This window comes from Myiozetetes cayanensis, unplaced genomic scaffold, assembly GCF_022539395.1.
Source record: "Myiozetetes cayanensis isolate MyiCay16 unplaced genomic scaffold, myiCay2020 scf9, whole genome shotgun sequence".
NCBI classification, from domain to species: domain Eukaryota; kingdom Metazoa; phylum Chordata; class Aves; order Passeriformes; family Tyrannidae; genus Myiozetetes; species Myiozetetes cayanensis.
The window spans coordinates 29,559,047-29,585,734 of record NW_026088185.1 but is presented as its reverse complement, the minus strand read 5'-3'; the positions used below and the strand labels follow the sequence as shown (position 1 = coordinate 29,585,734).

The 26,688-nt window shown below is 40.0% G+C and overlaps 2 protein-coding genes across 2 annotated transcripts in view; both read left to right on the top strand.

Moving 5' to 3' along the window:
- TMEM37 (transmembrane protein 37) overlaps nucleotides 1–26,688 on the top strand; it is a 132,704-nt gene that overhangs the window by 31,440 nt on the left and 74,576 nt on the right. The window lies entirely within an intron of this gene.
- CFAP221 (cilia and flagella associated protein 221) lies at nucleotides 1,264–22,552 on the top strand. Its single transcript, XM_050340560.1, has 25 exons — nucleotides 1,264–1,364; nucleotides 2,953–3,137; nucleotides 3,579–3,679; nucleotides 4,340–4,426; nucleotides 4,530–4,625; nucleotides 5,462–5,562; nucleotides 7,437–7,540; nucleotides 8,697–8,856; nucleotides 9,361–9,478; nucleotides 9,571–9,682; nucleotides 9,902–10,010; nucleotides 10,735–10,822; nucleotides 11,923–12,012; nucleotides 12,848–12,943; nucleotides 14,143–14,233; nucleotides 15,716–15,843; nucleotides 16,285–16,365; nucleotides 17,003–17,110; nucleotides 17,227–17,484; nucleotides 18,932–19,090; nucleotides 19,470–19,564; nucleotides 20,127–20,216; nucleotides 20,422–20,541; nucleotides 21,505–21,534; nucleotides 22,153–22,552. Exons 2-25 carry the CDS (start codon nucleotides 2,999–3,001, stop codon nucleotides 22,274–22,276), a joined length of 2,685 nt encoding a protein of 894 aa, XP_050196517.1. The 5' UTR covers nucleotides 1,264–1,364; nucleotides 2,953–2,998; the 3' UTR covers nucleotides 22,277–22,552.

Below are 26,688 nucleotides of genomic sequence, written 5' to 3'. Positions count from 1 at the left end.
TGCTGAGTATAGGAAGTATGATCTGGGAGCTGAATTTTATGATCTGAAGTTCTTCCTCCCTTTTCTATTCAAACTGAATGTTGCACTACTTTTGGTCACATTTTACCTCTGTGTTAGAAAACTGAAAGTGCATAATTTTATTTTTAGAATATATAAGGAAAAAAAACATTCTGGAAATATTTCTGGCTTTCTGTCCTAAACCTATATTTAAGACATCATGAAAAAAGTGTCGGGGCCATGAATACTATTTGTTCCAAATGCACATTCACACCCAATGGCTGGAGTAGATGGGGCAGCCAATAGTCTGGAATTTAATTTTTATGTTGCCTAATGAAGGATATATCAGTGTAGAAGCCAGTGAGGCACTTGCACAGGTTGCCCAGAGAAGCTGTGGATACCCCATCCCTAGAACTGTTCAAGGCCAGGTTGGTTGGGGCTTGGAGGAACTTGGTCTGGTGGAAGGTGTCCCTGCCCATGGTGGGGGGTGGGAACAAGATAATTTTTAAGGTCCCTTCCAATTCAAACCATTCTGTGATTGCATGAACTGTTCTCTTTGGCTCCTGCATTATGTTGGGAGTTTGTACAGTGTATGGCTTTGAGATAATTAGAATGGATGCTAAGGTATCTTCAGCAATAAATAGGTTGCATCTACACAAGGCAACATTCAGCATTAATTCAGCATTTCTCAGTCTCATCAATCTGCCCAGATCACCTGAATGAAGGGGGGAAAAAAAAAAAAAAAAAAAAAGGAAGAAAACTTTTCTCTCCCTTCTCCCCTGTGCCCACGCAGGCAAAAGTAAAGTAATTTATAAGTGGTATGAAAAATATCACCTTAAAAAAGGTTTTTCAGGATTGTTTTGCAAGGCATGTACCTTTAATACTGAAAGTGAGAATACAAAAGTGGGGGGGAAGAGAAGGGGGGAGAAGAAGTTTTAAAAGAAAGGGGGGAAAAAAAAAAAAAGATGAAAGAAAAAGTTGGTTTTCCTCATTTTTTTTGTCCCTTCTCCATCAGAGGCAGCTGAACCGCCGCTGGGAGGACACCCCCGGAGCTGCGGCCCAGCGAGGCCGCCCCGTTGCCGAGCGACCGCCGCGGGGCCGCGGTGAGGGCAGAGCCGGGCCGGGCGAGCCGGGGCTGCGGCGGGGCTGGGAGACACGACGGGGATCCAGCCGGGGCTCCAGAAGAGCTCTGAGGGATGAGGGGGCTCAGCCGGTCTCCGGGAGGGCTCTGAGGACGGCCACGCTCAGCCGGGGCTCGCTCGGGCCGGGGGCCGAGGGGCTGTGTGTGCAGGGCGTGCTGGTTGTACAGCGATGCTTTTGGGAGCCTCACTCGTCCGTGATGGAATTACACCGCGTCCCTCGGTGAGGTGAGGTGTGCGAGCAGCTCCGAGACACCAAAGGGAGTAGAAAGCCCTAGAACTGGCAGGAGGAGGGCGATATCCTGGTCTGGGGTGTTTGGGGTGAGTTTAGCCATGGTCCCCCACCGTTTCACATTTCTGTTGGTGGATTCACACGCACACAAAGAAGTCTCATTAAGGGTAGACGCAGCTATCCTGGAAAATTTAAGAACATCAGTGGGTTAGACATTCCAGGATCTTAATGTTCTGTCCTCTATTAACCCTTTGGAGAACATTAAGTGCGTTGTTGAACTTGGTGAGCCGTGACAGCAGCATCTCTGTAAATCACTGATAAGGTTACACCAGGAATCCTGTAAGAATATAAGTCTGCCAACACCTTTTCAAACCCTGCGTTCTCGATGAAGAATACTGACCAAGAGAAGAAGTGTGTCAGGTGTATAAATTAAAGCTGAACAACAGAAATGGAAAGAATTTTTTTATCATGCTTTTGTCCAAGTTTGGTTGGTCTCACTGCCTCCGAAGAAATTTACTGTTGTGCACAACAATGCAGGTCCTCTTACACATTTTCTGTTGCAACTGGAAAATTAGTGCTTGGAGCTATTAAGTGGAAAATATTATAAGGCCAGCATGCCGGTAGCACGTTATTTTAAGCTTCTTGCTTATTTATTATTTAATACTGCAAAACCCATAAATCAAACCAGCACTTTATGAGTTTGAAGCAGCTCTCAACTTGTGCCTGAGAGATCTAAAGCAGACTAGGAAACCAGACAAACACCAGAGATGAAACCATAAAATGTAGTGGGGGAGGTGGACTAATGATCCAGCTTTGGAACTGCTGAGTGCTGCCTGCTTCAGGGCTGAAAAATCCAGCATGGGTTTTGAATTCGGTACTTGTTCCAAATGTATCTTCTCTTTTTCTCCACACAGTTCTCCAAGAGCCAGGGGCTGTGTGCTGTATTTACAAAGACAATTTCTGGTGGATGGATTGTGTCTGGTGTCTTTATTATGTCATGTTTGCACTTGTCGTTAGAGAAGTTTATGTTCTGATAACTGAATACTTAACACAGGATCTGTAACGCCCATGGCTTTCTGGGTTTACAGTTATCTTCACTAAACAAATAACCCAGATGATGCTATCCAAAGAAAAGATTCAAATGCCAGTTTTCTTATGCCTCATAATAATATTTAAAAATTAAAATTTAATCTGCAAGTTAACAACCCAAACATGCAGGAGGGATTGGAAGAACATCTTGGCAGAAATCAGTTCGGATAGTGCAATTATTAGAAGTACCTTGTCTCCTCCTCTGTGCTGGGGCACACGGAGGGAGAGAGAGATGTTTTACATAGACTTGAAAGGAAAATGTCCCCAGGAAGCCTTAGAACAGATGAACGTGCCCAAAGTGCTAGACCTTGCAGTGGGAGCACAGTTTCCTGGAATCCCTCTCTCCTTGTACTTGGCACACACAGAGCAATGCTCTTCAGCAGGGAAAAAGAAGTAACTCCCTCTCCTAAATGTTTTTAGGAAGTTTCAGGCAGCAGATGTTACCAGGGCAAGGGAAGATGTTGTGATCCTTATGTTGTCTTCATTTGACCCCAGGCACTGAGGATTTTTAGTACCATTGAGGCCCCATTTTTACCCTAGCATGGATGAAGTTCAGTCAGCCTCCAGAGACATCACTGTTGCTAGGAAGACCTTCAGGAAAATACCAAGTGTCCTTCTGGGTAGCCTTGTGGAGGAACCTGAAAAAAGACGTGCTGTCCCCAATCACCTGCTGGAGTCAAGTAAGTTTCTGCTCTCTGACTGTTCCCCAACCTTGGAGCAATCCTAAGAAGAGGCACTTGGCTGTTTTGGGTTTGTTTGGTTTTTTTTTTTTGCAACTCACAGGCAAAACTCTCTTAGTGTTGCTTAAGTTGCAGCTTCTTGTGAGCCCAAACTATAGGAGAGGTAGTCAGGAAAGAAATAGTGTCTGTACTGATTCTGGCTGACCCTGAAGTTTTGGGATGGCTTGTCAAAGCCATGATGTCAAGAGGTAAACTGGTGTCAAGATCGTGTCTCTGCTGGGGTTTTTAAAAACTCATGTCTACTTAACAGGAGAATTAATCTGTCTCATCTTTTTCTTTATAATATGTTGGGTATAGATTAAAGGGACTTGACCCATGGAAGTAACAATCATCATGTGTATTTCACCTGGCCTCCTTTTCTCCCTCTTTTATGATCTACAGAGATTTATTCAGCATTTCAGAGGAGCAAGGTTGTACAGGCTGAGCCTGCTGTGCTACACTATGGAGGGTATGAAGTTGGAAAGCATCACCAGCAGACACTGGTAAGTGTCAGAGCAGGGATCCTGTTGGGTCTCGCAAAAGGGACAGCAGAATCTGAGCTGACCACTTGTGGTCGTGAGGCCTTTGCTCTGTGGAGTGCTCTAAAAAGCAGCACGTAGAATCCGTGGCCCTGCAGTAACAAAACAGGCCTTCTTTATTTATGTGGTAAATGTGTTGAGGCAGAGGTTGAGTGGTTATGGTGGACTAGGTTCTCCAGATATAATGAAAGTAAACAAGATGCAGGAGGTTTTACAGACTGAACTGTCACTATCCAAAGGTTTATTGCTTTGTAATGCAAAACAAAAACATAGAGTATTACATGATTCCTGTTGTTTCAGACCTCTCTAAAAGTGGTCAGTAGATTGCTTCATTTTTTGTTCCTCTTGCACAAAAGCAAAACAGGACTAGAGTTCAATTCAACAGTAGCATCTCTTTTAGCAAGGCTGTTGTACCTTGATTAAGAATTGTGACTTGTTTCCAGAGAATAAAAATGCAGGATGTAAGGTTCGCATACTTTTCAGTTCAGAGCATATTCAGAATTATTTCTATTAAAGTAAAAACTATTACTTCTTTGATATAGGGGAGTTTTACAAAAAGTACAATTCTCAATTGACTTCTTATATTTGAAGTGCTTTTTTTTTTGGTTTTCTTTTGTTCTACAGAAGCTGATAAATATTTCTGCCAATGCAATAAACCTTCACATAATACCACCCCAAACAGTGTATTTTCAGATCAAATACAACAAAACAGTAAGTGTCAGAAAGCTTTCACACTGCCCTTTGAGTGCAGCACAGGTTATGTGTCATATAAGCAGCTTTTACATGCCTTTTATCTTGTTTGGTCCCTTTCTAGCACCGGCTTGTCCCTGGTTTGTCGTATGTGGTGACAGTTGATTTTTGCCCTGATGAGTGGCGATATTACTATGACTGCATCAGGATTCACTGCGAGGTGAGGATTTATCACTAAATATAAAGTTGTGATGGAATGAAACAACTATTAGGACACGATGACAGTGACAAAGGTATAGTTAACATGTTAGAGTCCCATGAATTTATTCCTGGTAAGTCTTGATTGGAGTATTTAATTTTAAGCATCTAAAATTTTCCTCTGTAAACATCCCAGAGCTGTGGGTAAGATTATATTACTTATTCTGCTATTCTTTGCCAATAGATCAGTTTTTGTGCCACTCCTAGCTGAGCAGACTCCAAGAAGCTTGGGAGAGTTGCATAAAGTATGGAACAGATGGATATTGAGGAGCAACACAGTGATAATCTTGAAGATGTTTTATGCCCTTTTACTATCCAACTACTAGAGAAACTTTTTATTTCAATAACAAGCTGAGAGACTTAGGACTATTCAACCAGGAGAAGAGAAGGTTGTGTGGAGCTCTCACAGCAACCTTCCAGTATCTGAAGGGGGCCTACAGGGAGACTGAGAGGGACTGTTCATCAGGAACTGTAGTGACAGGACAAGGAATAATGGATACAAACTGAAAGACGGGAAATTTAGGTGAGATATTAGGGAGAAATTCATTACTTCGAGGATGGTGAGGCCCTGGCACAGGTTGCCCGGGGAGGTTGTGGATGCCTCAACCCTGGCAGTGTTCAAGGCCAGGTTGGATAAGGCCTTAAGCAACCTGGTCCAGTGGGAGGTATCCCTACCCATGGCAGGAGGTTGAGACTAAATGATCTTTAAGGTCTCTTCCAATCCTTAACATTCTATGATTCTATGATTTATTCATTGTAAGAAATAAATATTTTCACCCTTTGTTTGTTTGTTTGCAGGGAGATGACAACTTAGTTGTTCCCATGCATGCTTATCCTGCTATGAATGTTGTAGCATTTCCAACGTTCATAAATCTGTCTGATGTATCAATTGGTCAGAGGTGAGTTCTGGAAATTAATGTGTGGTGGGTGTAAGTGCTAGCAAATACCTTACCTCAGTCCAGAGACTGATCAGTCATTAGATTTGCTTCTTCTATTTAAAAATACTTAAAGTGATCTGATCTGATCTGATCTGATGCTCTGGTTGGTATAGCCTTCATCTCACTTTGCCTGTTGCATGGATGTTACACTGACTGTTCTCAGGAACTAATCGGTAGTAGTTGTTGATAGGAACTGGGAAGGGGAAAAGGAGAAGACAGATCCTGTTAATTAGGGTTTAGTTCTGCAGGATATTGGTTATATTAGTTGTATTCATGGCTGTTGGTGTAAAGATTTATGTAAGTGTGAAGATTTGAGTGAATTATGGGAACTGAAGGTCTTAGCAGCTAGGTTTTGTCTTAGCCTGTGAGCTGAAAGTAACTCACAAATTTTACTGAAGCACAGAAATATGAATTGGCAAGACACATACAAAGAAAATTCTGCCCACTGAGTCCAGTATTGCAAATGAATACTTGTGTCTTTTTGTTTTTTCTAATCCCTTTTAATCAGTTAAACTCTGGTGAATCCATCAGAAGTTGTTGTTACAGCTTTCTCACAGGACTGAGCAAAACTCCTGACTTTTTGGATGCCTCTAGGCATGATGTGATTCTGGTTAATTGCTCCATTTTAGTGCTGAAGTATACAGATTTTTCATATTCCCAGAATACAGACAAGATATTAGAAAGAATACAAAATATAACTTTAAATAATGGGAATTTTTTTTCAACACAAGAGGGATGCTCAGAGATACTCATGAGGGAATTTGGAAGACTTCCTGAAAAGAAAACTCATGGTTTCAAACCTTAATTTTTTACCAGTATTTTTCATCATTAAGCTATGAAAAACTTCCCTAAAAATGAAAACTCTCCGAGATACTTGGTACTGTACAGAACCCAAGGGTCTGTGGGCTCAATCCATAACCAGTGAGGTCAATGGAAAAACTGCCTTTTACTTCCATAAGTGTAGGATAAAATCTATATTCTACCACTCATTATTCTGCTTAGGCAGAGAAAAAAGGACTTTGCTATCACTGCTTATTTCCTTGGGCATTTCAAAATGGGCTTTCCAAAAGAACATTGTGTATAACGCGCATTCTTTGCTAATCAACAGGGTAGGATTTCAGTCAGGCAGTTAATAAAAAGCAGGAGTAAGCCTGGGTAAATCGATCTTGATTTGCAGGATGAGGGATGGTGTTACACCAGCGCTTTTGTGTTTCAGTTTGATCTGTGAAAATACATGCATACAAAGACAAGGCAGCTTGAAAAGATGTGTGCTAATACTCCTCATACAACTTGTATGAGACATAAAGGGCTTTTATGAAAATCAGGCCACAGCATCATTATTTCTACAGTGGTTAAAGCCCAGTCATGTGGAGTTTTCAACACTTTTGAAGACTGCACAGTCTTTTCTCATCATCTTTCACAGGGAGGGCCATGGGAAAAGGCTGATTTGTGGTTCTGTGCTCATTGTTGCTCCAGTCTGGATTGTTTGTACTTGCTAGATATTAGAGCTTGTAAGAATTTGAGGATACACAGAAATAAATTCCAAAAAGTAAGTTTTTAAGATTTTTCTGTAATCAGGTTCTGTATGGGTAGGAAAAAGTAAGTCAAGATGTAAAATGTTCCTTTTTCAAATCAAGATTTAGCTTTCATTTCCTCAGGGAGTGAAAGATTTAAAATATTTTGCTATTTTGGAATAGGGAGGAGTTAAGATTTTCACATTAATCAGTAATCCACCCCTCTGAACACAGATAATTTAGTGCATATTGTGTATAATATTATTTCCCAGCTCATGATTGCAGTTTCATTAATCTCATTCTTCCTTTCTCTCTTTTCAGTAAGGAGTATGTTATCCCGTTGCAGTGCAGCTGTCCAATAGATTTTGAATTCCACATTGATGTTATTCAGCCTCACAGAGCCTTCACTGTCCAGCCAACATTTGGTAGACCGATCTTCTTTGAAATTTTAAATGTTAAATGTGTATTTATTAGGTGCAGTTACTTGTGATAGTGTATTCAGTGCTGTACAGAAAAAAACTTTGCCTCAGGGTTTTTCCAGGTAAATGCAGCCACTCGTATGCAGCTTCATGGCAAAGATCCATCTGTGGCTGGTGCATTTCTTTTGGTAATGCCCAGCTACAGACCTCTGACAAAATATGGGATGTGCAGAACAGTCCATCTGGCCTTTATCTTCCCAGAAGAATATCCCAGAAAATAATATCAACCCAGTAAAACTTAAGTCAGAAATTTTGGCAGCCTGAAACTATGAAGTACTGAAGGCCATCTAAAAAGTACAAAAATGTTTCAGCTCCTACTCAAGCCACTGATCTCAGAGATCATTAATAGAGAAACATAGACTCATTTAGATTGGAAAAGACCTGTAAGGTAAACCTAACCCTACCAACAGAGTTGACCTTCAAGGATAAAGTACTCCAGCAAATTGTATACACACACAGGAAAAACCCAAAACCAACCCATTGAAACTAACTGGGGTTTACAGATTGCAGAAAGCTGGGCAATGGTCACTTTACAGAGATGAGAAATTAGTATTTCTGATAAGCTGAATAAACTCCTTGTTGCAGAAATGTTGAGGAGTCCCTGTATCCTGGGATTGTACTGATTATTTAGGGTTATGAATAGTGGTTTAATTGGTTGAGAAAATAATGCAAAAGGTAGTAAGGAAGTAGGGTCAAGTAGAGATAGGTAATGCATCAAATCCAGATGAGTCCCCCAGCTAGGAAGAGAACAGAGGAATATGTTTATAAGGCTTTGCTCATGAAAGCAGAAAGTGATGAAGACTTAAGACTAGCAGATGCAAGTGAAGAATGTCCACATGTAAACAGGCAACCATTTTCACAGCAGTATGAAACATTACAGCCCTCCTGTCATATCTTTCTGCTATTGCAAAATGTCTTCTATTATCTGGCAGTGGACATTGTTCTTGAAAGACACTTCGAGACTTGAAATATTTTCCATGCCTACTGCCAACCACTCACAGATATAACTGTTTTTAAAAAAGGGTAGCCCAGAGTCAATTTCAGCATATGTAAGTGGGCTCATGTTACATGGACTCTTACTGTTTTTCTCCTCTAATCACAGGAATCATTCCAGGCAATGGAAAAGTGAAAGTAACTGTGAAATATTCCCCACTTGAGTATGGAACAGCACAAATGGCAATGCAATTACGGATTTCAGAGTTTCGCTCAAAACCCTATGTGTGTGTATTCACAGGAACATCAATACCACATCTGGGTCTGATGTATGTGTGGCTGACTGATCTTTGAGTTCCTTTACCCAGTTCCAAAAAATATCTATGTAATGGGATTTCATGTCATTTTGCTGTAATAGTTTTAAGCATTTGTATATTTGTGGCTTGAAATGCACTAACGTAATTTGATTGTTGATACATGTACTTGCTCTGCTACATCATTTGCTCAGAAGTGAAGCTACCAAAACAAATATAACAAGAAGTTACATGTTCTTAAAGAAGTATTGGGCATCCTCAACTTCTGTTGTTCCTCTTCTTTATTATTTTTATTGTTGAGGCCTTGCAAATGCAGGGGGTTGTGAACAATGAGGCCTTTTGGACTGCTCTTAATTTTTTTGTGAACACTGAACATTAAAAAGTTTGGTTTCAGTTGTTATTTGGGAGGCAAATTTCCAGTTTCTTTGTATACGTAAAGGGGATGTAAATGCATGTACTGGACCTATATGCCATTCACAGAGTACTTGTGAGAGCAATATCTGTCCTTTTGACATCTAGAAAAGAACATTTTGACAAACAACAAAGCCATCCAGCAAAAAAAGGTGGGTCTGCAGGAAAATTCATGGTGTGGAGAAGAGACAAATTGAGCCAACCACGACTGAAACCTATTCAAAAGGTAAAGGTGTGAAAAGACAATAATTACAAGTACTTTTCTTGGCTGGAAATCTCTCGTGTGTCTATTTCTTCCTATTAATTTATGTCTCATAGGAAATTGAATACCAGAACCTCAGATTCCCCACAGACTTGTCAAATCCGTATGCTGTAGCTAGTGTTTTGATACAGGAACCAGGCAAATTGAAGATTAAGGACTTAAAAGAAGGTACAGTAATTAAGCAGCATAAACCTGGTCAGCATTATTTGTAGTTTTTTGATGAGGAACTTTGCTTCAGAATTGCTGACGTGATGTGACTGTAGTTTCTGTGAGAAATCTCACCTTAGCTTTATGTATTAATGGATTGAGTTACCATAATGGATAGATTTCACAATTAAAAATCCTATCTAGTTTGAGGTGTGATATGGCTTTTTGATATTTCTGCAGTCCTTGCCCAAGGCAGAGAAGGGGTAAAAACCAGACAGATGAAGGAAGCTGTATTTCAACTAAAAGTCAAACAAAATGTTGAGGAAGAGGAAGCAAATCATCTGAAGTGGTAGGTGTTATTTAACCACATTAACAAGACTGGGATTTACTTAACTAAGGCCTCTGTGAATGATGTATGCAATATTCACTAGTGCATAATGCTGCTATTTCTTGTCCCAGGTAGGCTTGTTTTACAGCTAAGTTACTCTTGTTCCATTTTATTTTTTTCTCTTCTGGCTAAGAGCAGTCTCAGTAGTAATCCATAGTAGTAGTACCCAATGAGGTCTTTGATTGTGTTATGGTTCCATTCAGAAAGAAACCTGCTGAAAACCTTGCTCACCCAACCTTGTTCTCAGGCATCTCATCTTGTGCCCTTAAGAGCAAAGGAAGACTTTGTCATGGCTGTCAATAAATCAAGGCTAAAATGAATATTGGAGTGATCAGAATTGCTCTTGGAATTGTTCAAAAAACATGTAGATGTGGTGCTGATAGATGTAGACATGGTTTAGTGGAGGACCTGGCAGAGTTAGATTAATGGCTCGACTCAGTGATCTTAGAGCTCTTTTCCAGCCTTAATGATTCTGTAATTCTGTGTACATCAAATGGTGTAAAGTGAAATATAGTTGGGTGTGTAAGCACACCATGGTTTAGTTTGAAATCCACAGATCTGCTCTTACACTGAATGTCATGGACACCTAGGCACCTTAGGAAGAGGAGAGTAAGTCTGTTAGCCTTTAAATAAAGCAAACTGTGCATTCAGTAAAGCATTTTTCTTGCCTCCCCTATTAATGCAGGCAAGTCCATAGGGGAGAAGATCCAATCTCTGAGGAATTTAAAAAAGAGATTATTGAAAGACGACAAAGGGAAGAAGAGCAATACAAGGTTAGTCTTTGATGTTACACTTTCCCATTAGCAGTGCACTAGTGAATTGTAGCAAGCTCTCTACATCTTCAGTTTTTCATCATATGTCAATGAAAAGCTGTACTAGCTGTGCTTGTTACTGCAGTTATATCTTTATTGTACCTGAATATCACTGTTTCTGAGGTGGTTTTATCTTGGAGGTAGACAGAGAGAAGGGTAAGCTATTCATGGAAAGGTAACTAGATCTTTGCCCAACCTAGCAGATTTGCACCCAGTCACCCAGTCACGTCACAGTGCCACATTCCAGCACAATCCTGTCAGCACTGTGGCTACATCCAGACTTCTCTTCATATTGTAACCTGTCTGAAGAGCTGATGTCCTGAATGACTCACAGTCAAAGAGAGTTAGTACTCTCACACAGAGCCATGGGGAGATAATTCATCAGGTCGTTCTCCTACATCTTCACTCTCTCTCTCTTCTGTTTCTTCTGGTCACTCCAGACTGCAGGTCACCTTCCACAGAGGTGACAACAGCAATAAGCAATACTTGGTAGCAGGAAATATTTTTCCATGTGGCACAGCTCTCAGGGACAGGTGGGGCTTGTCTCTCTTATCCTGCCTCTTGAATATTCAAGTAGCTTCTGACATCCCACTGACTTCCAAGAAACTGCTTGCAGGAGCCAAATTATTTATAGACAGGATAAAGGCTTGATTTATACACTGAATTAGGTTTAATTAATTAATTAAAACATATTTAATAGTAAAAGGGAGGAAGTGAGTAAAAAAACAAGATCTACATTGTGAGATGGTTGTATCACTGAAATGTGTATATTAACTTTGTTTAGAAGCATTTATTTCCTTACCTGCTCATTCTGGTTATGCAATGTAAACCATGTTTCATTAGGACAGAGATCTGATTGAAACTCAGACTGAAAAGACATTATTTTACTTCATGTGACTTGCTTGAGAGTTGTAATAATCACTCCCTAAAAGGGAATGAAGTCTATGTTGTGTTAATGCACCTCCAGAATGTTATATTGTGAGTTTCACTAATCGTAAGGGAGGAAAGAATTCACTGGATGCTCTGTGCTAATATGATTGTTCTTTCTGGTGACAAATTAGATCCAAAGAGGAGACCCTATCATAGAACAGGAGTTTCAAAGGAATGAAGTAGAAGTTTCCTTCAAACGTATTACCCAGCATGTTGGCCAGGTTTGTACATACTTTATTATAGCCTGCTATATGTTATCATCACTTACTAAGCTACCAAACAGCCATAGATGTTTGACATTGAATACTTTTCCTCCTAATGTTCCTATCAGTGTGTCAGTACCTTATTTCCCATTTTACTCTTAGGTAGGGCAAGCATCATGCTTCATGCACAGCCCATGTTCTGATGTTCCGATCTAATATGAGAGTCAAGTGGAAATCTGCTGGCCTAACCTGAGATTTATATTGCTTGTTTCTCTCAGGAGAAGCTTTTTCATGCCTGATTGTAAGGTTAAGCTTATATCATAGGACTTGCAACCTTTACCTGCAGGTCAGATTGACAGGAACCTCTTCTGCTGTGGCATCTTTCACCCCTCTTTAATATGTGCTATGAGCCATTATTGGAGAAGGGATACCAGTTTTGCTGGGCCCCTGGTGTGAGTCCTTACAGCTATTCCAGCTTCACATCTGTGAAGTCTATATTTGGACCCTGTCCATTCTCTCTGCTGTCCAACTGCCCATGTCATGCACTTAAGTCATAGTATGTGTCTGTCATTTGTGTAGATGCAGACCATGCAATGTTACCTCTGCATTCCCCATACTACACCTGCAAGTATTTGGTGATTACCTCCCACTGAGCCCCTCAGTGAAGGCTTCTGGTTAAATGCCAATACTGCAAATGCTTTCACTTGACTTAATTTCAGCATTTAGGAATAACATATGGATTCAGGCCAAGGAATGGCTTGGGCTGAAGGAAATTTCTCCCTTATCTAGTTGTAAAAGGGGTTGTCCTTTTTCTTTTCTGTTTCCTTTAAAAAAAAAAAAAACAAACATGCAGCATCCAAGTGTCCAACCCACATTTGACTTGCTCCGTAATGACCCTTGGGACAACAGAAAGAGGATGTTCAGGAAATTCCAACAGGCAGCATACAAGGTAAAGTGAACAAACAGAATGCAGTGTGGTGGCATAATGCCTTGGAAATAGCACAAAAGAACATGTAAACAGACACATAAGAAGTGTTCACAGATAGCCAGGGATGTGATAGGTTGATAAATATGGCCCTACCTCAATAGGAAATAAGGATGTGGAGTAAGTTTTGTACTCAGCTGGTGCTTCATATTGCAACTGAGACAAACAAATGCAGATGAATATAGGGGTTTTTTAAAGTAAAAAATACTTTTGCACAAAAAAGAAAAGATTTCAAAATGCATATAGAGCACTGTGCCCAGTTTTGTCCACCTGGTACAAGAAAGACATCGATCAGTGTTCAGTGTAGAGCGACTGGGGCGTCTGGAGCACTCACTTTGTAAGGAGACACTTAACATGGAGAGGGAAAGTAGAAGCAGAGAGCAGCAGCTTCCAACACCTCTGAGGAAGTTATTGATGATAGAGCATCTTTGCACTGGTGTGTGATGGGAACATGGGAAACAATGGGCATAAATTCAAATATGGGAGGTATAGACCTGGAAGCTAAAGACTAATCAATTAAATCACTTATTTCATTGGGTTTAAATATTAACTTGCATCTCCGCTGCTGTTTCTCCAGTAAATCTCAATGCAGCATGCAAGATGGAAATGTCCTGCTCTCCTATTGTCCGGTTTGGATATTCTCCAACCTATTCAGAATATTGAGGTCTTGAAATGAAATGCTCTTTCCTGTAAGATAATTTGCTGTAAATGGCCCCTTCTGGTATAAAACCTAGAGCTCTTCATTGTTACCCTGTGAAATATGGGCAAATTACACAGTGAAGGTCTCTACTTACTCTCCTTGTTCTCAGAGCCACAAATACAAATATGGCCCTCACCAACTGACTGTTCACTCATTGTTAAATCTCTGTATACCAATAAAAAAGCTGAAGGATTAGGACCTAGCCAACAAAACAGTCTGATTAACCTATAAGGCTAAATTAAGGTTTTAACTGTATTTGTTGTGTAACGTCATTGTATAGTTGAGATCCATTCTACATCTGTCGTTCCCATTTTCTCCCTCCTGAACAGAAAACTGTATTCTAAAATAGAGATGTCAGAGTGAGCTCTGTAGAATAAATACAGTTGTCACATACACACTATATTTCTATGGCTGTAAACCTCAGTCTTCAACTTAATATTAAATTTAAAAATAATTCTCTCAGGTTTTGATTCAGATGCGGCTGAATCGTTTATTGCTTCTGTTCCGTGGACTGAGCAGTGAGACCAGAGGTCCAGAGGAAGGGTCTGTGTCTGGTAAGGATTAGAAGAACAGGTTGATATTTTGGCTGTGGGCTGTGATAATTCAGGTTGTGCTGCAGTGTGTCAGGTTCATTACATACAAACATACAGACAGAGTCCCTACAAAGGAACCTTCCAGAGAAGAATAGAAGTGTGACAAGGTAGAATCATAGAATTATAGAGTGATATGGATTGGAAGGGACCTTCAAAGGTCATCTAGTTCAATCACCCTGCTATGAGCAGTGACATCTTCAACCAGATCAGGTTGTTCAGAGCCCCATCCAACCTGACCTTTACTGTTTTCAGGAATGGGCTGTCCACCACCTCTTTGGGCAACCCGTGCCAGTGTATTATCACCCTTGTTGCAAAAAAGCTTCTTCCTTATATCTAGTCTGAAACTACCTTCCTTTAGTTCCAAACCATTATCCCTTGTCCTATCACAACAGGCCCTGCTAAAAGATAGAGACAGCTGTAGTCAAAATACATCTATTTTTCATACACATTATTTCCTAGATTTAAAAAATGTGATTAACTCTTCTTAGGCACCTTATCTACTTAATAACAGGGCAGAAGCTGTGAATTCTCCATCAATGGAAGTGTTCAAGGTCAGGTTGGATGGGGCTTTGGACAACCTGATGTAGTGATACGTGTCCCTGCCCCTGGCAGGAGCGTTGGACTAGGTGATCTTGAGAGGTCCCTTCTATCCCAAACCCTTCTATGTATAGCCCGAGGAACAGTGGAAGGGCAGACAGGACTGTATGAGAAACAGGCAGATGAACAGATCAGGCAGAGCCCAAGAGTCAGAGACAGAGGACAAGAGGAACTTATTGCATGTGGGATGGAGGGGGGAAAGACTCCGGAATGTGATGAAGGCAGGATTTCTGAACTCAGGCAAAACGAGGCAGTAGGAACCATAAGATACATGGTCAGTGCTGGTCTGGAAAACTCACTTGTTGCTTAACAGTCATGGAAGGAAACTGGCCTGAGATAGGAGTCACACTGGGTATATGGGGGACAGAAGAGAATGTCTATCTCTTACCTTCCACTCCCACACACAGTTTGACAACTGCTGAGACACACCTTTCCATACCAGGCCTTTTCCTCCTTTTGCAAATGGGCACTTTTAATTCCCAGTATACAGGAGTGACAGGGATGCTGCAAATAGAAGGTGCAATGGCACTTAGTGTAAGAGAGACCTCTGACTTTTCCTTGCTGAGCAGAAGGAGACAGAGAACAAAGTTGGAATGAGCAGGCTGTAATGTCCTCTCAGGAAAGGGTAAATTAGGTCTGTCTGCTAGTCAAGGTATCATGCTTCATATTTGTAGATGTGACATTTAAAGCCTTCAGGAAGTATTACTTTACTTTTTTATATTAAAATTACTGGACACATCCTGTTTTAGGAAGATATTAAATACATTTTGTGGCTTGATTCTATTTTTGAAACAGTGCATTAAGATATATTATGAAACTTTAATATTTGTTTTCCACTCATGACAGAAACCAGGAGTTTCAGCAAATCAAAGAAGAGTGAAGAATGTAAAGGTCTTTCTTCCAGCATATCTGAAGATCTTATATTGCCTTTTGAATTCCCCTTTTGCAGTTCCCATGAGCAAAATGATGATCTGGTAGGTATAGTAACTAAAATGTTGGTCAACACTCAAGACAGAATTTTGTTGAAGATATTGGTCTGATACTGCCTTTATTAAAATTTCACAACATGACTGGCTCTGACAGATTAATTCAGAACTTTGTATTTACTAAGGGTACTGCCGAAAACAGTAAAAAAAAAAAAAAATCTTTGCATCTTCCAATTGCACTCTAAGATTCTGAGCAATACATCAATGTGCAGAGTGAGTTAACATCCATGATTTTTCAGAAGAAAAGAAAGAAAAAAATAACTGAAATGCCAAAGTCCAAGAAAGAACAGCAGAAATATCAAACTGTATAAAATAAATGTTTACATAATTATTTCCATATATTTTCAATTAGCTGTGCTGATGGACTGCTGCCAATGCAAAACAAAATGCCCACCATATTCCTGGTTTTTAAATACTGTTTTCTTTCAGGCGCCTGATGCTCTTGGCCTAGTTCCCATTGGATCTGTAGATGTGACAGTCAGACATATTCTTCCTTATTATGACTTGAAGGTGAGTTAGCACAGCTCCCTCAGCTGCATCACGTTTCTCTCCTCCACCAGTCCAGCTAGATGTTCTCTGCCTGATTCAGTGGCCTCTGTGCAGCCCAGTAAAAATGCTGCCTTCATATGGCTCTATGATTAGGATGCTTGTATTAAAAACATCTCATCTGTTTCCATAAGAAACAAGCTTATAGTCAGCAATAGTGCCCTCTCTCCAGACAAAGAGATGAATAACCTCAGCTAAAATTATTATATCTCAAACATCAAAGTCCTTCTGTGAATGAGGATACTGTCAGCCCTGCACACCACCCAGTTTTTTCTTTGGTTCTAGAGTTTTATAAAAGTGACATAATAGAAGTGTCCTTCCTTTTAGAAAGTATTTGATTGAGAAACTGTTAAATCCATGATCTTTCACAGAAAAGCAAGAATGAAAATATTCTTTTGTGCCCTCATTCAGTTTGTCCTGATGAATTATGCCTTCTCAAAGTTTTGGTCGTATACCATGTTCCAGAATGGTGATCCAAGTATCCTTTACCACAGAGATGTGATGTGTCCATGATAAAGCCGGAATGTTCCATTCCATCTGTGAGTTAACCCACAGAGATTATTTTCATCTCCTGCAGCACTTCTTTTTCCTTTGCACATAGGTTCCTCAGCATTGCAACCTTATGAAGTATCAACCTTTCTGTACACACTATGCAGCCACAAGTTACAAACCTCGAGACCTTTCCCAGCCACTGAGGCAGGGAGCCCAGGTAACAAATCACCTCAAGTACACTCTTTGCTGAAGTCACTCCAACCCTACAGTTCTACAATAATTTGATTGATTTTATCTCAGCATTTTATACCTTTGATGTCTGTGTTTTTCAAGGATGAGTTGATTCAAGTAGCTCCTTCTGCTGAGGAGCAGCTTGACCTGGACTTCCAGAGGACAGACCATTACAAACCATACTCAGAAGAGGATTTTTACAAACCATACTCAGAAGAGGATTTTTACAAACCATACTCAGAAGAAGATTTTTACAAACCATCACCAGAAAAAGTAGCAGAAAGAGATATCAGCCTCTTAAAACTGGTTCCTCCCCGAGCTTTAGTCTACCCTGCAGAGAGCAACCCACTTCGCATTTTTGTAAGTAGATGTTGACTTCCACAAAGAACCTAAGAAAGGAAGGGCAGTGTGTTTGTTTCATCAACAGCCTCATGTGGAATTGATGGGCAATTTTCTTACTCAGATTGGTATATAAAACTATCCAGAGTGAGAGTAATCCTTCATGGTTCAAGCTCTGGTAGATAGGAGTCACAGAGCTCATCCCCACTGAGAGAGACAACTTTTCACTTTAGGATGGGTTTTGATCAGTTTAGGGCAGGGATGATAAGGCAAAATTGCCAGTGAAAGCAGAGGACTGGAGATCCTTCCAGTCTGACACTCTACAAACGATGAGTCATCTCAGAATTCCCTGGAACACCATGGAGCCCCTCCCTTCTTCTCCATTTGTTTCCCCATTTGGATGCCAGAGGAAAAGCCATGATCTTGGCATCTCAGTCCTTCTATAACCTCCTACTCTTGCCCAGGTAGATAGGACAGTCTTTTCCTGCTGTTCAGCTGGGGGACCACAGTTCTGCCTGATCCTTGGTAAACTGATAAAAGTGAAGTCAAACTCTGCTCACATTGCACCCTACTGCCTTACAGTTTCTAGTAGTTCTCAGAGCATCCCAAACCGCATTTCCAAATTATTAGGCACAGAGATTCAAAAAATCCCCACCACATGCTATGTGTGGGAGGACTTTCTGTTACTTACTTGTTGTGTAGATTGTGCTATTTGGCACCAGCTGCAGAAGGTGTTTCCCACACAGTGCAGCTCAGCCTGGAGGTGTCCAAGGTGTCTCTGAGCAGGCAGAGGCAGCTGTGGAGCTCAGTGCAGTGCTGTGAGTGGGTGCAGGCAGATCTCCCATCCAGCGTGGCACTGTGCCTGGCTTGGGTGGCTCTGTCTTTGAGCATTTCTTAGCTGCAACGGCCCAGAGCCCTCTGTGCTGGTCTGGTGATCTTGGCATAACATATATGGTATGGACTTGTCCTCACTGCCTGCAGCCAGGACTCCAGTGGACTTTCTGATGAGATCCTCTGTGCATCTCTTTCATCCCTCTGTCATGTCATAAGAGCCAGGCACAGCCTTATTCCACACTACACAGCATTAGGCTTTATCCAGAAACAGATGCTAGTGCAGGGAAATTGATGGCAAAATGCTCACTACCTTCCACCACAGTGAGTCCAGTTCTTGGATTCTGAACTGTTCAGAAAAGCAACAATGGATTTTAAAATAATTAGGCAATAGCTTTTTCTTCCAAACTTGGAGACAACAGCTAAATTGGTGTATTTTAGATAACAGAGAGCATGAAGAAACCAGACAGATTATAGGATGAAGGGAAGGGACAGGAAATGAAGGATCACACCAAACAGAACAGTCACACTGTGAATCTGGGGAGACTACATTAATTGTAAGAACTGAATTGTCATTAATTTAATTCTTTATGGTGCTCAGAATAATTTATTAAAATAATGTCTTCAATGTTTTTAGAACCCTGCACCAGGATTAGTTCCATTTTTACTTCCACTGCCCTATTGTGAATCAAATATTGAATATCATCTTTGTCCTCATCCAAAATACACCATTACCAAGGAATGTCCCAAAGGATCCAGTATTCCAATCACACAAAAGAAATTTCTGCATCACAAGGTATGGCCTTTTGGGTTTATTGTATTAGTTCCTGGCTTGGGTATGTTCTTGCTGAGAACTTGCTCTAGGGAATCAAATATGAAGATAAAGTCATCCTAGATAGAAGAAATTTTCAAATATAAATTATGCATGCACCTAAATATGGTCATGAATATGACATGGGTCAGAATAACTAGTTCTAATAATTCTTATTAGGCTTTATCCATGTTTATCCCAAAGTGTTCCTTTGCTCTCTCTATCTTTTCGCTGTCTATTGTATTTTCACAACCTTACAAAGATGGAATTCTCAGCCAAGAAGTGAGATACTCTGTTCTGCAAACCTCTCTCCCCACTGCATTATGTATTAGAGGTCTGATTGCTGTAGCACTTGTCATTTCAGGAAGTGATTTCTGGAGTAATGGAATGGAGGAAATTCTCACCATTGGTGTATTCCACTTTTTCTAACATTCCCACACTGACAAATACAGCACCTAGGTAAGAAAGAATTTGAATATACAGTGCCTCTTTGAGGCCTTTGAATATACACTGCACTAGTTTGTGTTGTCTGTGAGTATAGTGACCAGTAACTATTCCCACTGATGAAAATGGGCCTATAGGCATAATTAATTGCTGCTCAGAAATCCAAAACTAACAGGGAAAACTCCTACTGAACTCCTGGGTTAAGAAAAATATCATTAGAGGAAATACCTAGCCCAGGAAGGAGAGTTCCAGTTCGTGCTTTCAATAACATCTCTCCTGGAAGCTTGTTGTCTCAGTCCTAACAGACCCCAGGAGGTACAAACTCTGTCTGTCCTGCAGGAGTATGAACAGTAAAACCTTTACTGCATGGACACTTGTATCCAGTGGTAGCCAGCATCCCTCAGGCTCACATTCCCTCGCATCACAGCAGCTTCTGATGTGCTCAAATTTTTATTTAAAAGCACCTCATATTTATTGTAACTCTAACTACTGTGAAGCTTCAAAATACAAAAAGTTTAGTGTAGAATAACTGCGCTAATATCATTAGCATTAATAGATTAAACCATTTCCATCACAGGGATCCTTACAGCTTAGATATGCTTCCAAGAGATGTACCACCAGTGCTGTCTGACTTACCTGAGAGAGACAAGGAGAACGTGATTGATCAGTAAGTTTCTCCTCTACTCTGTACATGGTGTGACTGACCGTGTGTTAAACACTTGTGTGGGTGTGTGTAAACCTGTCTCGAGGAAGCCTCAAAGGCAAAGTCACAGAGTGCGTCTTGCATAAGATATTCCTTTGTTTTTCTTGGCTAAAAAGTACTTTTATAAAAGGATAAAAGTCAATTGTTTGTCATCTTTACTAATTTTTAGTGAGACAGATGAAGATGAGTTTGAAATGATTCTTACTCCAGAGATGGTGAGAGCTGAATTTCCACAGATTGGTGAGACACTCACAGAAGAAGATGAAGAGGAATCAGCAAAAGAAGAAAAGTAGGTATAATTTTAAATTAGGAGAAAGGAATAGAAGGGAATCTGAAGTCAATCATCCCCTTCAGAATTGCATAGAAAGTTATACTGAGATGCTCTAGGGGCTTCATCCCAAGTGGGGTGTAGATCTGGTACTTTGAACAAATTTGCACTGCAAATGCAATCTCTGGATTTTACTTCAGTAATCAGCTGTGAATGTGACACATTGACTTGCATGTCTCTGATTTTGGTAATATCAATATAATTTAACACTTGAGGCAGTTTTCTTGCCTTCTCAGAGATATTCAACATTCTTGGACCAGTGACTTTTGCTCTTCAGTGTCCCTTTTGGTTAGATATTTATTAATGCTGGGAGAGGAAAGAGCCCTTAGAGTTTCCCCCTGGCATGATGCTTTTTTCTGAGTTTTTTCCTAGGAGTAGGTCACATTTGCTGTGCTTTCAGAGTTTCACATTCCCCTAGCACACATTACAGCAGGTAGTATGGGTATGATAAGTGATTGCAGAGCAACACAGGAGAAAGTGCTGAGTTCTAACCCTGTGTTTTCACAGATACCTTGTGGGACTTGGAGCAAATGAATTAATCTTTCCATCCAACAGTTGTCCCCTTGTCCCCTCTTTGAAGTCCTCATGATGTGGCTTAGTTGTCAGGATGAGCATAATAACCTGAAACTTTCAGAGACATCAAGAATATCTCCTTTAATTTTAGAGTGAAATAATCTGATTGACATTGAAGTCCTGTGTAACTGGCAACCATTAAACTTAAAACTAGCACTGTGTGTTGTGAGGTCTCTGACAAAACACTGATCACTGTATTGTGATTGCTACATTGACTGAAGATAATTTGCTGTAAAAATGTAGGTGTGTCATACTCAGTGCTGTTCTTTACATTTTATGACATTCTGCTTGTCAGAACATGGGGATTTGGGACAGCTTGTGTAACTAAAGAGTGACCTTTTCCTTCCACAGTAATAAAGTGCTGGATGATGCTTCTCCTGGGTAAGTAGTTTTATAACCATAAGCTACTTTCTCTTGGAAGTTTTAGATGTTTTCTTCAAAAATCAAAATACATTTCTATATTAAACAACTCTGGGTATTGATATTTACTTGTTGAAATCTTCCCTATTATTTTGGCTCTGTAAAGAGGAAAACAAAAATTTCTTAGCAAACAATGAAGTCTCAATCCTTCATGTTGTCAATGGCAGGTTCTTTGTTGATATTGATGGGGTGGTATTTCAATAGATGACAAAGGACATATTGCCCCTCTACTGCAGTTTCAGCATTTTGTCCTCAAGGCAAATCAGTTTTTCATGTGGCTACTCTTGTTCTGGCAATTACAGCACGTGTTCCTTCATGGATAAAATGTAAAACTCAGTTTGTGTTTACCTCTCAGATGGTTAGATTTCCTAAATGGCCAAGCCAGGATTGAGTGTTCTTTCCACAGTTTCACTGCTTTTCCAGTTCCACATACATAATGGAATTGCCTCTGTGTTCATTATAAAAAAAAAAAAAAAAAAAAGAAAAAAAATTGTGTGTCTCTTTCTTTGTATTTTTCAGCATTTCTAAGTACTTTCCTTGGTTATTATAAACACAAATGATGTTTTAAATTTCTTGCAGAGACCTGCACGACTATCCAGATGGACATTTTCAACCCCAAAACAGTGAGCTTGGAGAAAGGATTCAAAAACATGTGGAGACAATGAAGCTGAAAGCACTTAATAAAACCCTTATTCTGGGATAAGAGTAATTTTCCGAAGTCCATGGCTTGGCACTGCTTATCCTGTTAATGCACAAGGCTTTCTAAATCCCAGCTACATTTACTTTTGTTCAGTGAGGTCAGCAACTTTGCAAAGAGAAGAGAACTACCAGTAATGCCACCTCTGTCAAGGACTCTCACTGTGCCCTTTACACCAAACACAATAATTACTCCAATAAGAAACCTCAGCGTTGTACCTGTTCATTGTTTTTCTGGTGTGAAGGACCAGAAAACCTTAGTACTACCATGTACTTTTGGGAATTAATTTACAGCCCACTGATTTCAAATAAAATGTGAATAGATCTCATGACCAAATTCTTCTGAATTTGTTTTTTCTTAATTATGACCTGTCCTTGAATTTTTGCAGGTAAGTTTCTACCTCTCAGACTTGACTGTAAACCATACACTCAAGATTTTTAATTGAAGGGAAGACTTGAACACCATTAGTGTCCACCAAGACAATGTCCAAGCAAGTCTCATTAGCTGTTCAGGGGTTTCATTCAATGCACAGCTTTTGGCAAAAGGGTTATGAATGAATTGCACAGCCCTGTGAGAAACATGTAGAGCTCAGGGTGTATTCCCTAGGAAAGGAGATTTCTCAGCATATCACCTTGCAGCTGTCTCCTCACTTTTTTGTGGGAAAACTGGGCATCAGAAAAAATTGGTTTTATCTATAGTGAATTGATTGCTCATTTTGAAGAGTGATCCAGGTTATTTGTTCTGAGAAGCACATTCTTCTGTACTAAAAGGCATGGAAATTGCAGTAATACACACTATGTTCCTAGAAGCCATACTCCTTTCCAGGCATACTTAAAACCTTTAGGAAAAGAGAGTGATCAATGTAGACAAGCTGTAAAAAGCCCAGGAAGATAGAAAATAGGAAAGTAGGGTGGAAAAGCTGCAGGATAGCCTGTATTATACCAGTGGCATGATATCTCTGCTCCTTTTGAAGAAATGAAAAGCTGGAAAGTTTCTGCTGTCTAACTGGTGAGGGATTGTTCAGAACGCAGGTCTGGAAATCTGCAGATTTCTCTGGCTACAAACAATTGCTTGAATTTATACACATGGCTGTCTTCTTCTGCAAGTTCTAAGACTCGATCTTTTAACAGATGAGCTAAGAGTTGTGTGTGTTTCTTAACATGACCATGACAAAAACATTCTCACAGTTTACAGTGAAAACATTCACAGTTCACAATTCATAGCTTAAGTAAATCAAGCATAGATAATTCTTAGGAACTGGTGTCTATCAGCTAAATGTCTAATCTAGTCCAGTAAAGATGGAATAAATGTTCAGAAACAATGGTGATCTCTTTTTGTAACAGAAGTATTGTCTTTCCTCCCTTTTCCAGAACAATTTGCTGGTCATCCCAATGGAAATTATTCACTCTTCTCCATTCTCCAGTGGAAGACATGAGCCTTCAAAGAAATGAACCTCCTTTCCATTGAAGTGATCCTCCTTTCTCTGCCTTAATGTTTTTATGGGACAGGTTTCAGTGTGTAGAGAAGATAAGAAAAACTGTTACCTTGCACTGAAATGTTCCTAAAGTTCAAAGGTGTTGTTGGTAATGTACAGACCTCTGTGCATTTTATTCCTCCAGGATATCTCATAATGAAAGGCTGGCTCTTCCAGAGGTAATAAGCTCTCAGAGGCAATCCAGCTGCGTCCAAGAACATGACATTTGGCTAAATAATTTGAAGTCTTAGGTTTTCATGAGGCCTCTTAAGTCAACCCCTGGTTGACTACTGAACACTTTCAGAAATGGGACATAAACCATAAGAATTACAACCTCCAACTGGTGTTTTTTCACAGTTCTGTGTTCAGCATTTGATGAAAAGGACTGAGGTATTACAGAAAATAAATCAGAATAAAAAGAAATGATGTTATGGAAAATGTGTCTTTGGTAACATTATCCAGTGGACCAGAATATTTCTAATAGTTATTTTTATCTGGATTATAATTTATAATGTGCTGAACCAGGACATCAATTTCGGAGAACGTTTTTATGTATAAAAGATATGTACAGTTTTCTCTAACAGACTTGTCAACAAACACTCAGTTGCTTACAGGGCCTTCTAAAAGGATCATTTAGCAGGATTCAATACCAATTGTGTGAAATGTCAACATTCAACACCAGTGCTATTTAAAAGAGCATTAGTGCAAAGTCTAGCCTTAGGCTACGTTTTTATAAACTGTGGAACAGTTTATAAACAGTTTATTAAGACGTCTTTTAATAAGCTTCTTATGGCTCTACTAAAGCTGTAAATCACTTTCTTTTGAATGTGCAGATTGAGTTCACATACAGTTTAAAAACTAAGATCAATTAATGTATATATGTAGCTAAATTTCTGTACATTCTAATGTTAATTTGTGGATTGCCTTATTTTGGAAATCAAAGGGCTGCATTCTTACTGATGTAAGTGGGAAGGTAAGAATGTGTAAATTGATGTGCAGAATGTGACAAGTGTATTTCCATTCACTGCAAGTAAAATTGCTGCTGTTTCCCCCTGTTTGGAAAGGATTAATTGGCTAAATGACAATGCAACTCTTTTACCAATTAAGATATATCCATCTTGCCTGAAAAAGCCTCTCCTATTAGCAAGGTTAATAAACACTGACTCACTCTTTAGCTTTTCTCCCTTCTGTTACATAAATGAGCATCAACTTCTAAATCAAATAAAAGGTCCATTTTAAAAATTAAGAAAATGTTAATGCGGAAATGATCTATGAGCTTAAGTGCTCAGTAACTGGGTTATTAATCTCACTTACTGTTCCATGATGAGAGAAAATCCATTAGGATCTTTAAAATGTAAATTAATTGTATTTTATAAGAAGGCTGGGAGAAAAACAGCAGTGAGTGTCTGATGTAAAGAAATGGGTAAAATTATATTTACGGCTCATAAGAATAGTTACATGAATCCCAAACTAAAGAGACCTTGTTACCTTTGGATTTGTAATGCAAGGCTCAGTTATGCCAAGCTCCAGTTGAAGTTTTTTTGTCTGGACATTTATTTGGTCTTTCTTCTGCACAGGTTTTCTTCTGCCTGTGCTCGCACTGAATCCTTTGCTGTATGGAAACACCATGGAGACTTCTCTCCAGCTGTTTCACCATGAAGGATTTTAGACCTTGCTGAGGCCTCTCCTCCTCTTTCAGTCCAGTTGGAAATAGCCAGCAGGTGTAGAATTTATTGAGTGAGATGTATGCAAATGGTGCAATTTCCTTAGAAAGCTGGAGAATAAGGACTTCTCTGTGTGCTGGTGTGGATAAATTTCTTTGTAAATGTGATTGTGAAGTGCTGCTCTGCAATCTGTAAATGCATCATTTGTATGTTCCTGTAGAGACACAAACAGCTGATATGCTGAGGGCTTCTATGACCTTTGAAAACCACAGCAGTCATTGATGTACCTAGGTTTTTCATAGGAGTTATTTTAAGGCAGAATCAGTTTAAAAATTGGGTTTTAACTCCTCTGTTTTCTGTTTCTCCTGCTGTCAGTCTGTGCACAGATTACCAACGCTGGTTGCATGGAAAAAGTCCCCTTCTTCAAGCAGTCGCAGCTTGATAAGACAACCTTCTCAAAATTTTGAGGGGTCTTTGTTTTTTTTTTTTATTTTTCTTTCCTGAAATGTAATAAACCTTCAGAGAGGAATTTTAAGCAGTGAAGAGTGTCTACAGCTGTTTGGTCTGGTGGCACAGAATCAGCGCTTCCAACCTGAGCAACCTCTGGCCTCCTCCAGCCCTGCCTGCTGCCAAAGGATGATCAGTGGTAGCTGCTTTGGAGTAGGGCCTGGAGAGCCATCAGGAGTAACAATGCTACAGTTCCTCTCTGGGCCCTGTGGTTTGGGGTATTGTCAGTAGCAGGGTCTCTGATTTGCTCAGGAGAGACCTCCTGTTATTCCCAGAAATGCTATCCCATTTGTACTGCTCCCAGAGACTGAAGGACTTGATCCAAAGTGTCTTGTGATTCTTCATTTTTATGGATCTCTCAAGTAATATGTCCTTTCTACACTGCTGGAATTCATTGGAAGTCTCCCATAAATACTGCAGTTCTGTGCTGTCTTTCATTGGCTATGTCCCTCTGTGTCTTCCAAGGAAGCTGAATTCATCAAAACCAAAAGCAGTGCAATATCATGGCAATACTTCAAGCCCAAAAAGAAGATCCAGCAATAACATGATTTGGCCAAAAAAAAAGCCAGGCACATCTGACAGGGCTGTCTTCTGCCACTTAACACCTGCAGAAGGTAATTGGTCGTGAGGGACCTCCGAGATTACGTCTGTATGACCACAGCAGGAACCTGAAAATTAAATCAAGCAGCTCCTGAAAAACTCCAGGTGATTTCAGAACACCTGCAGGAAGTATTTTTCCAAAGCACTGGTACATCAGAAAACATCTTCTGATG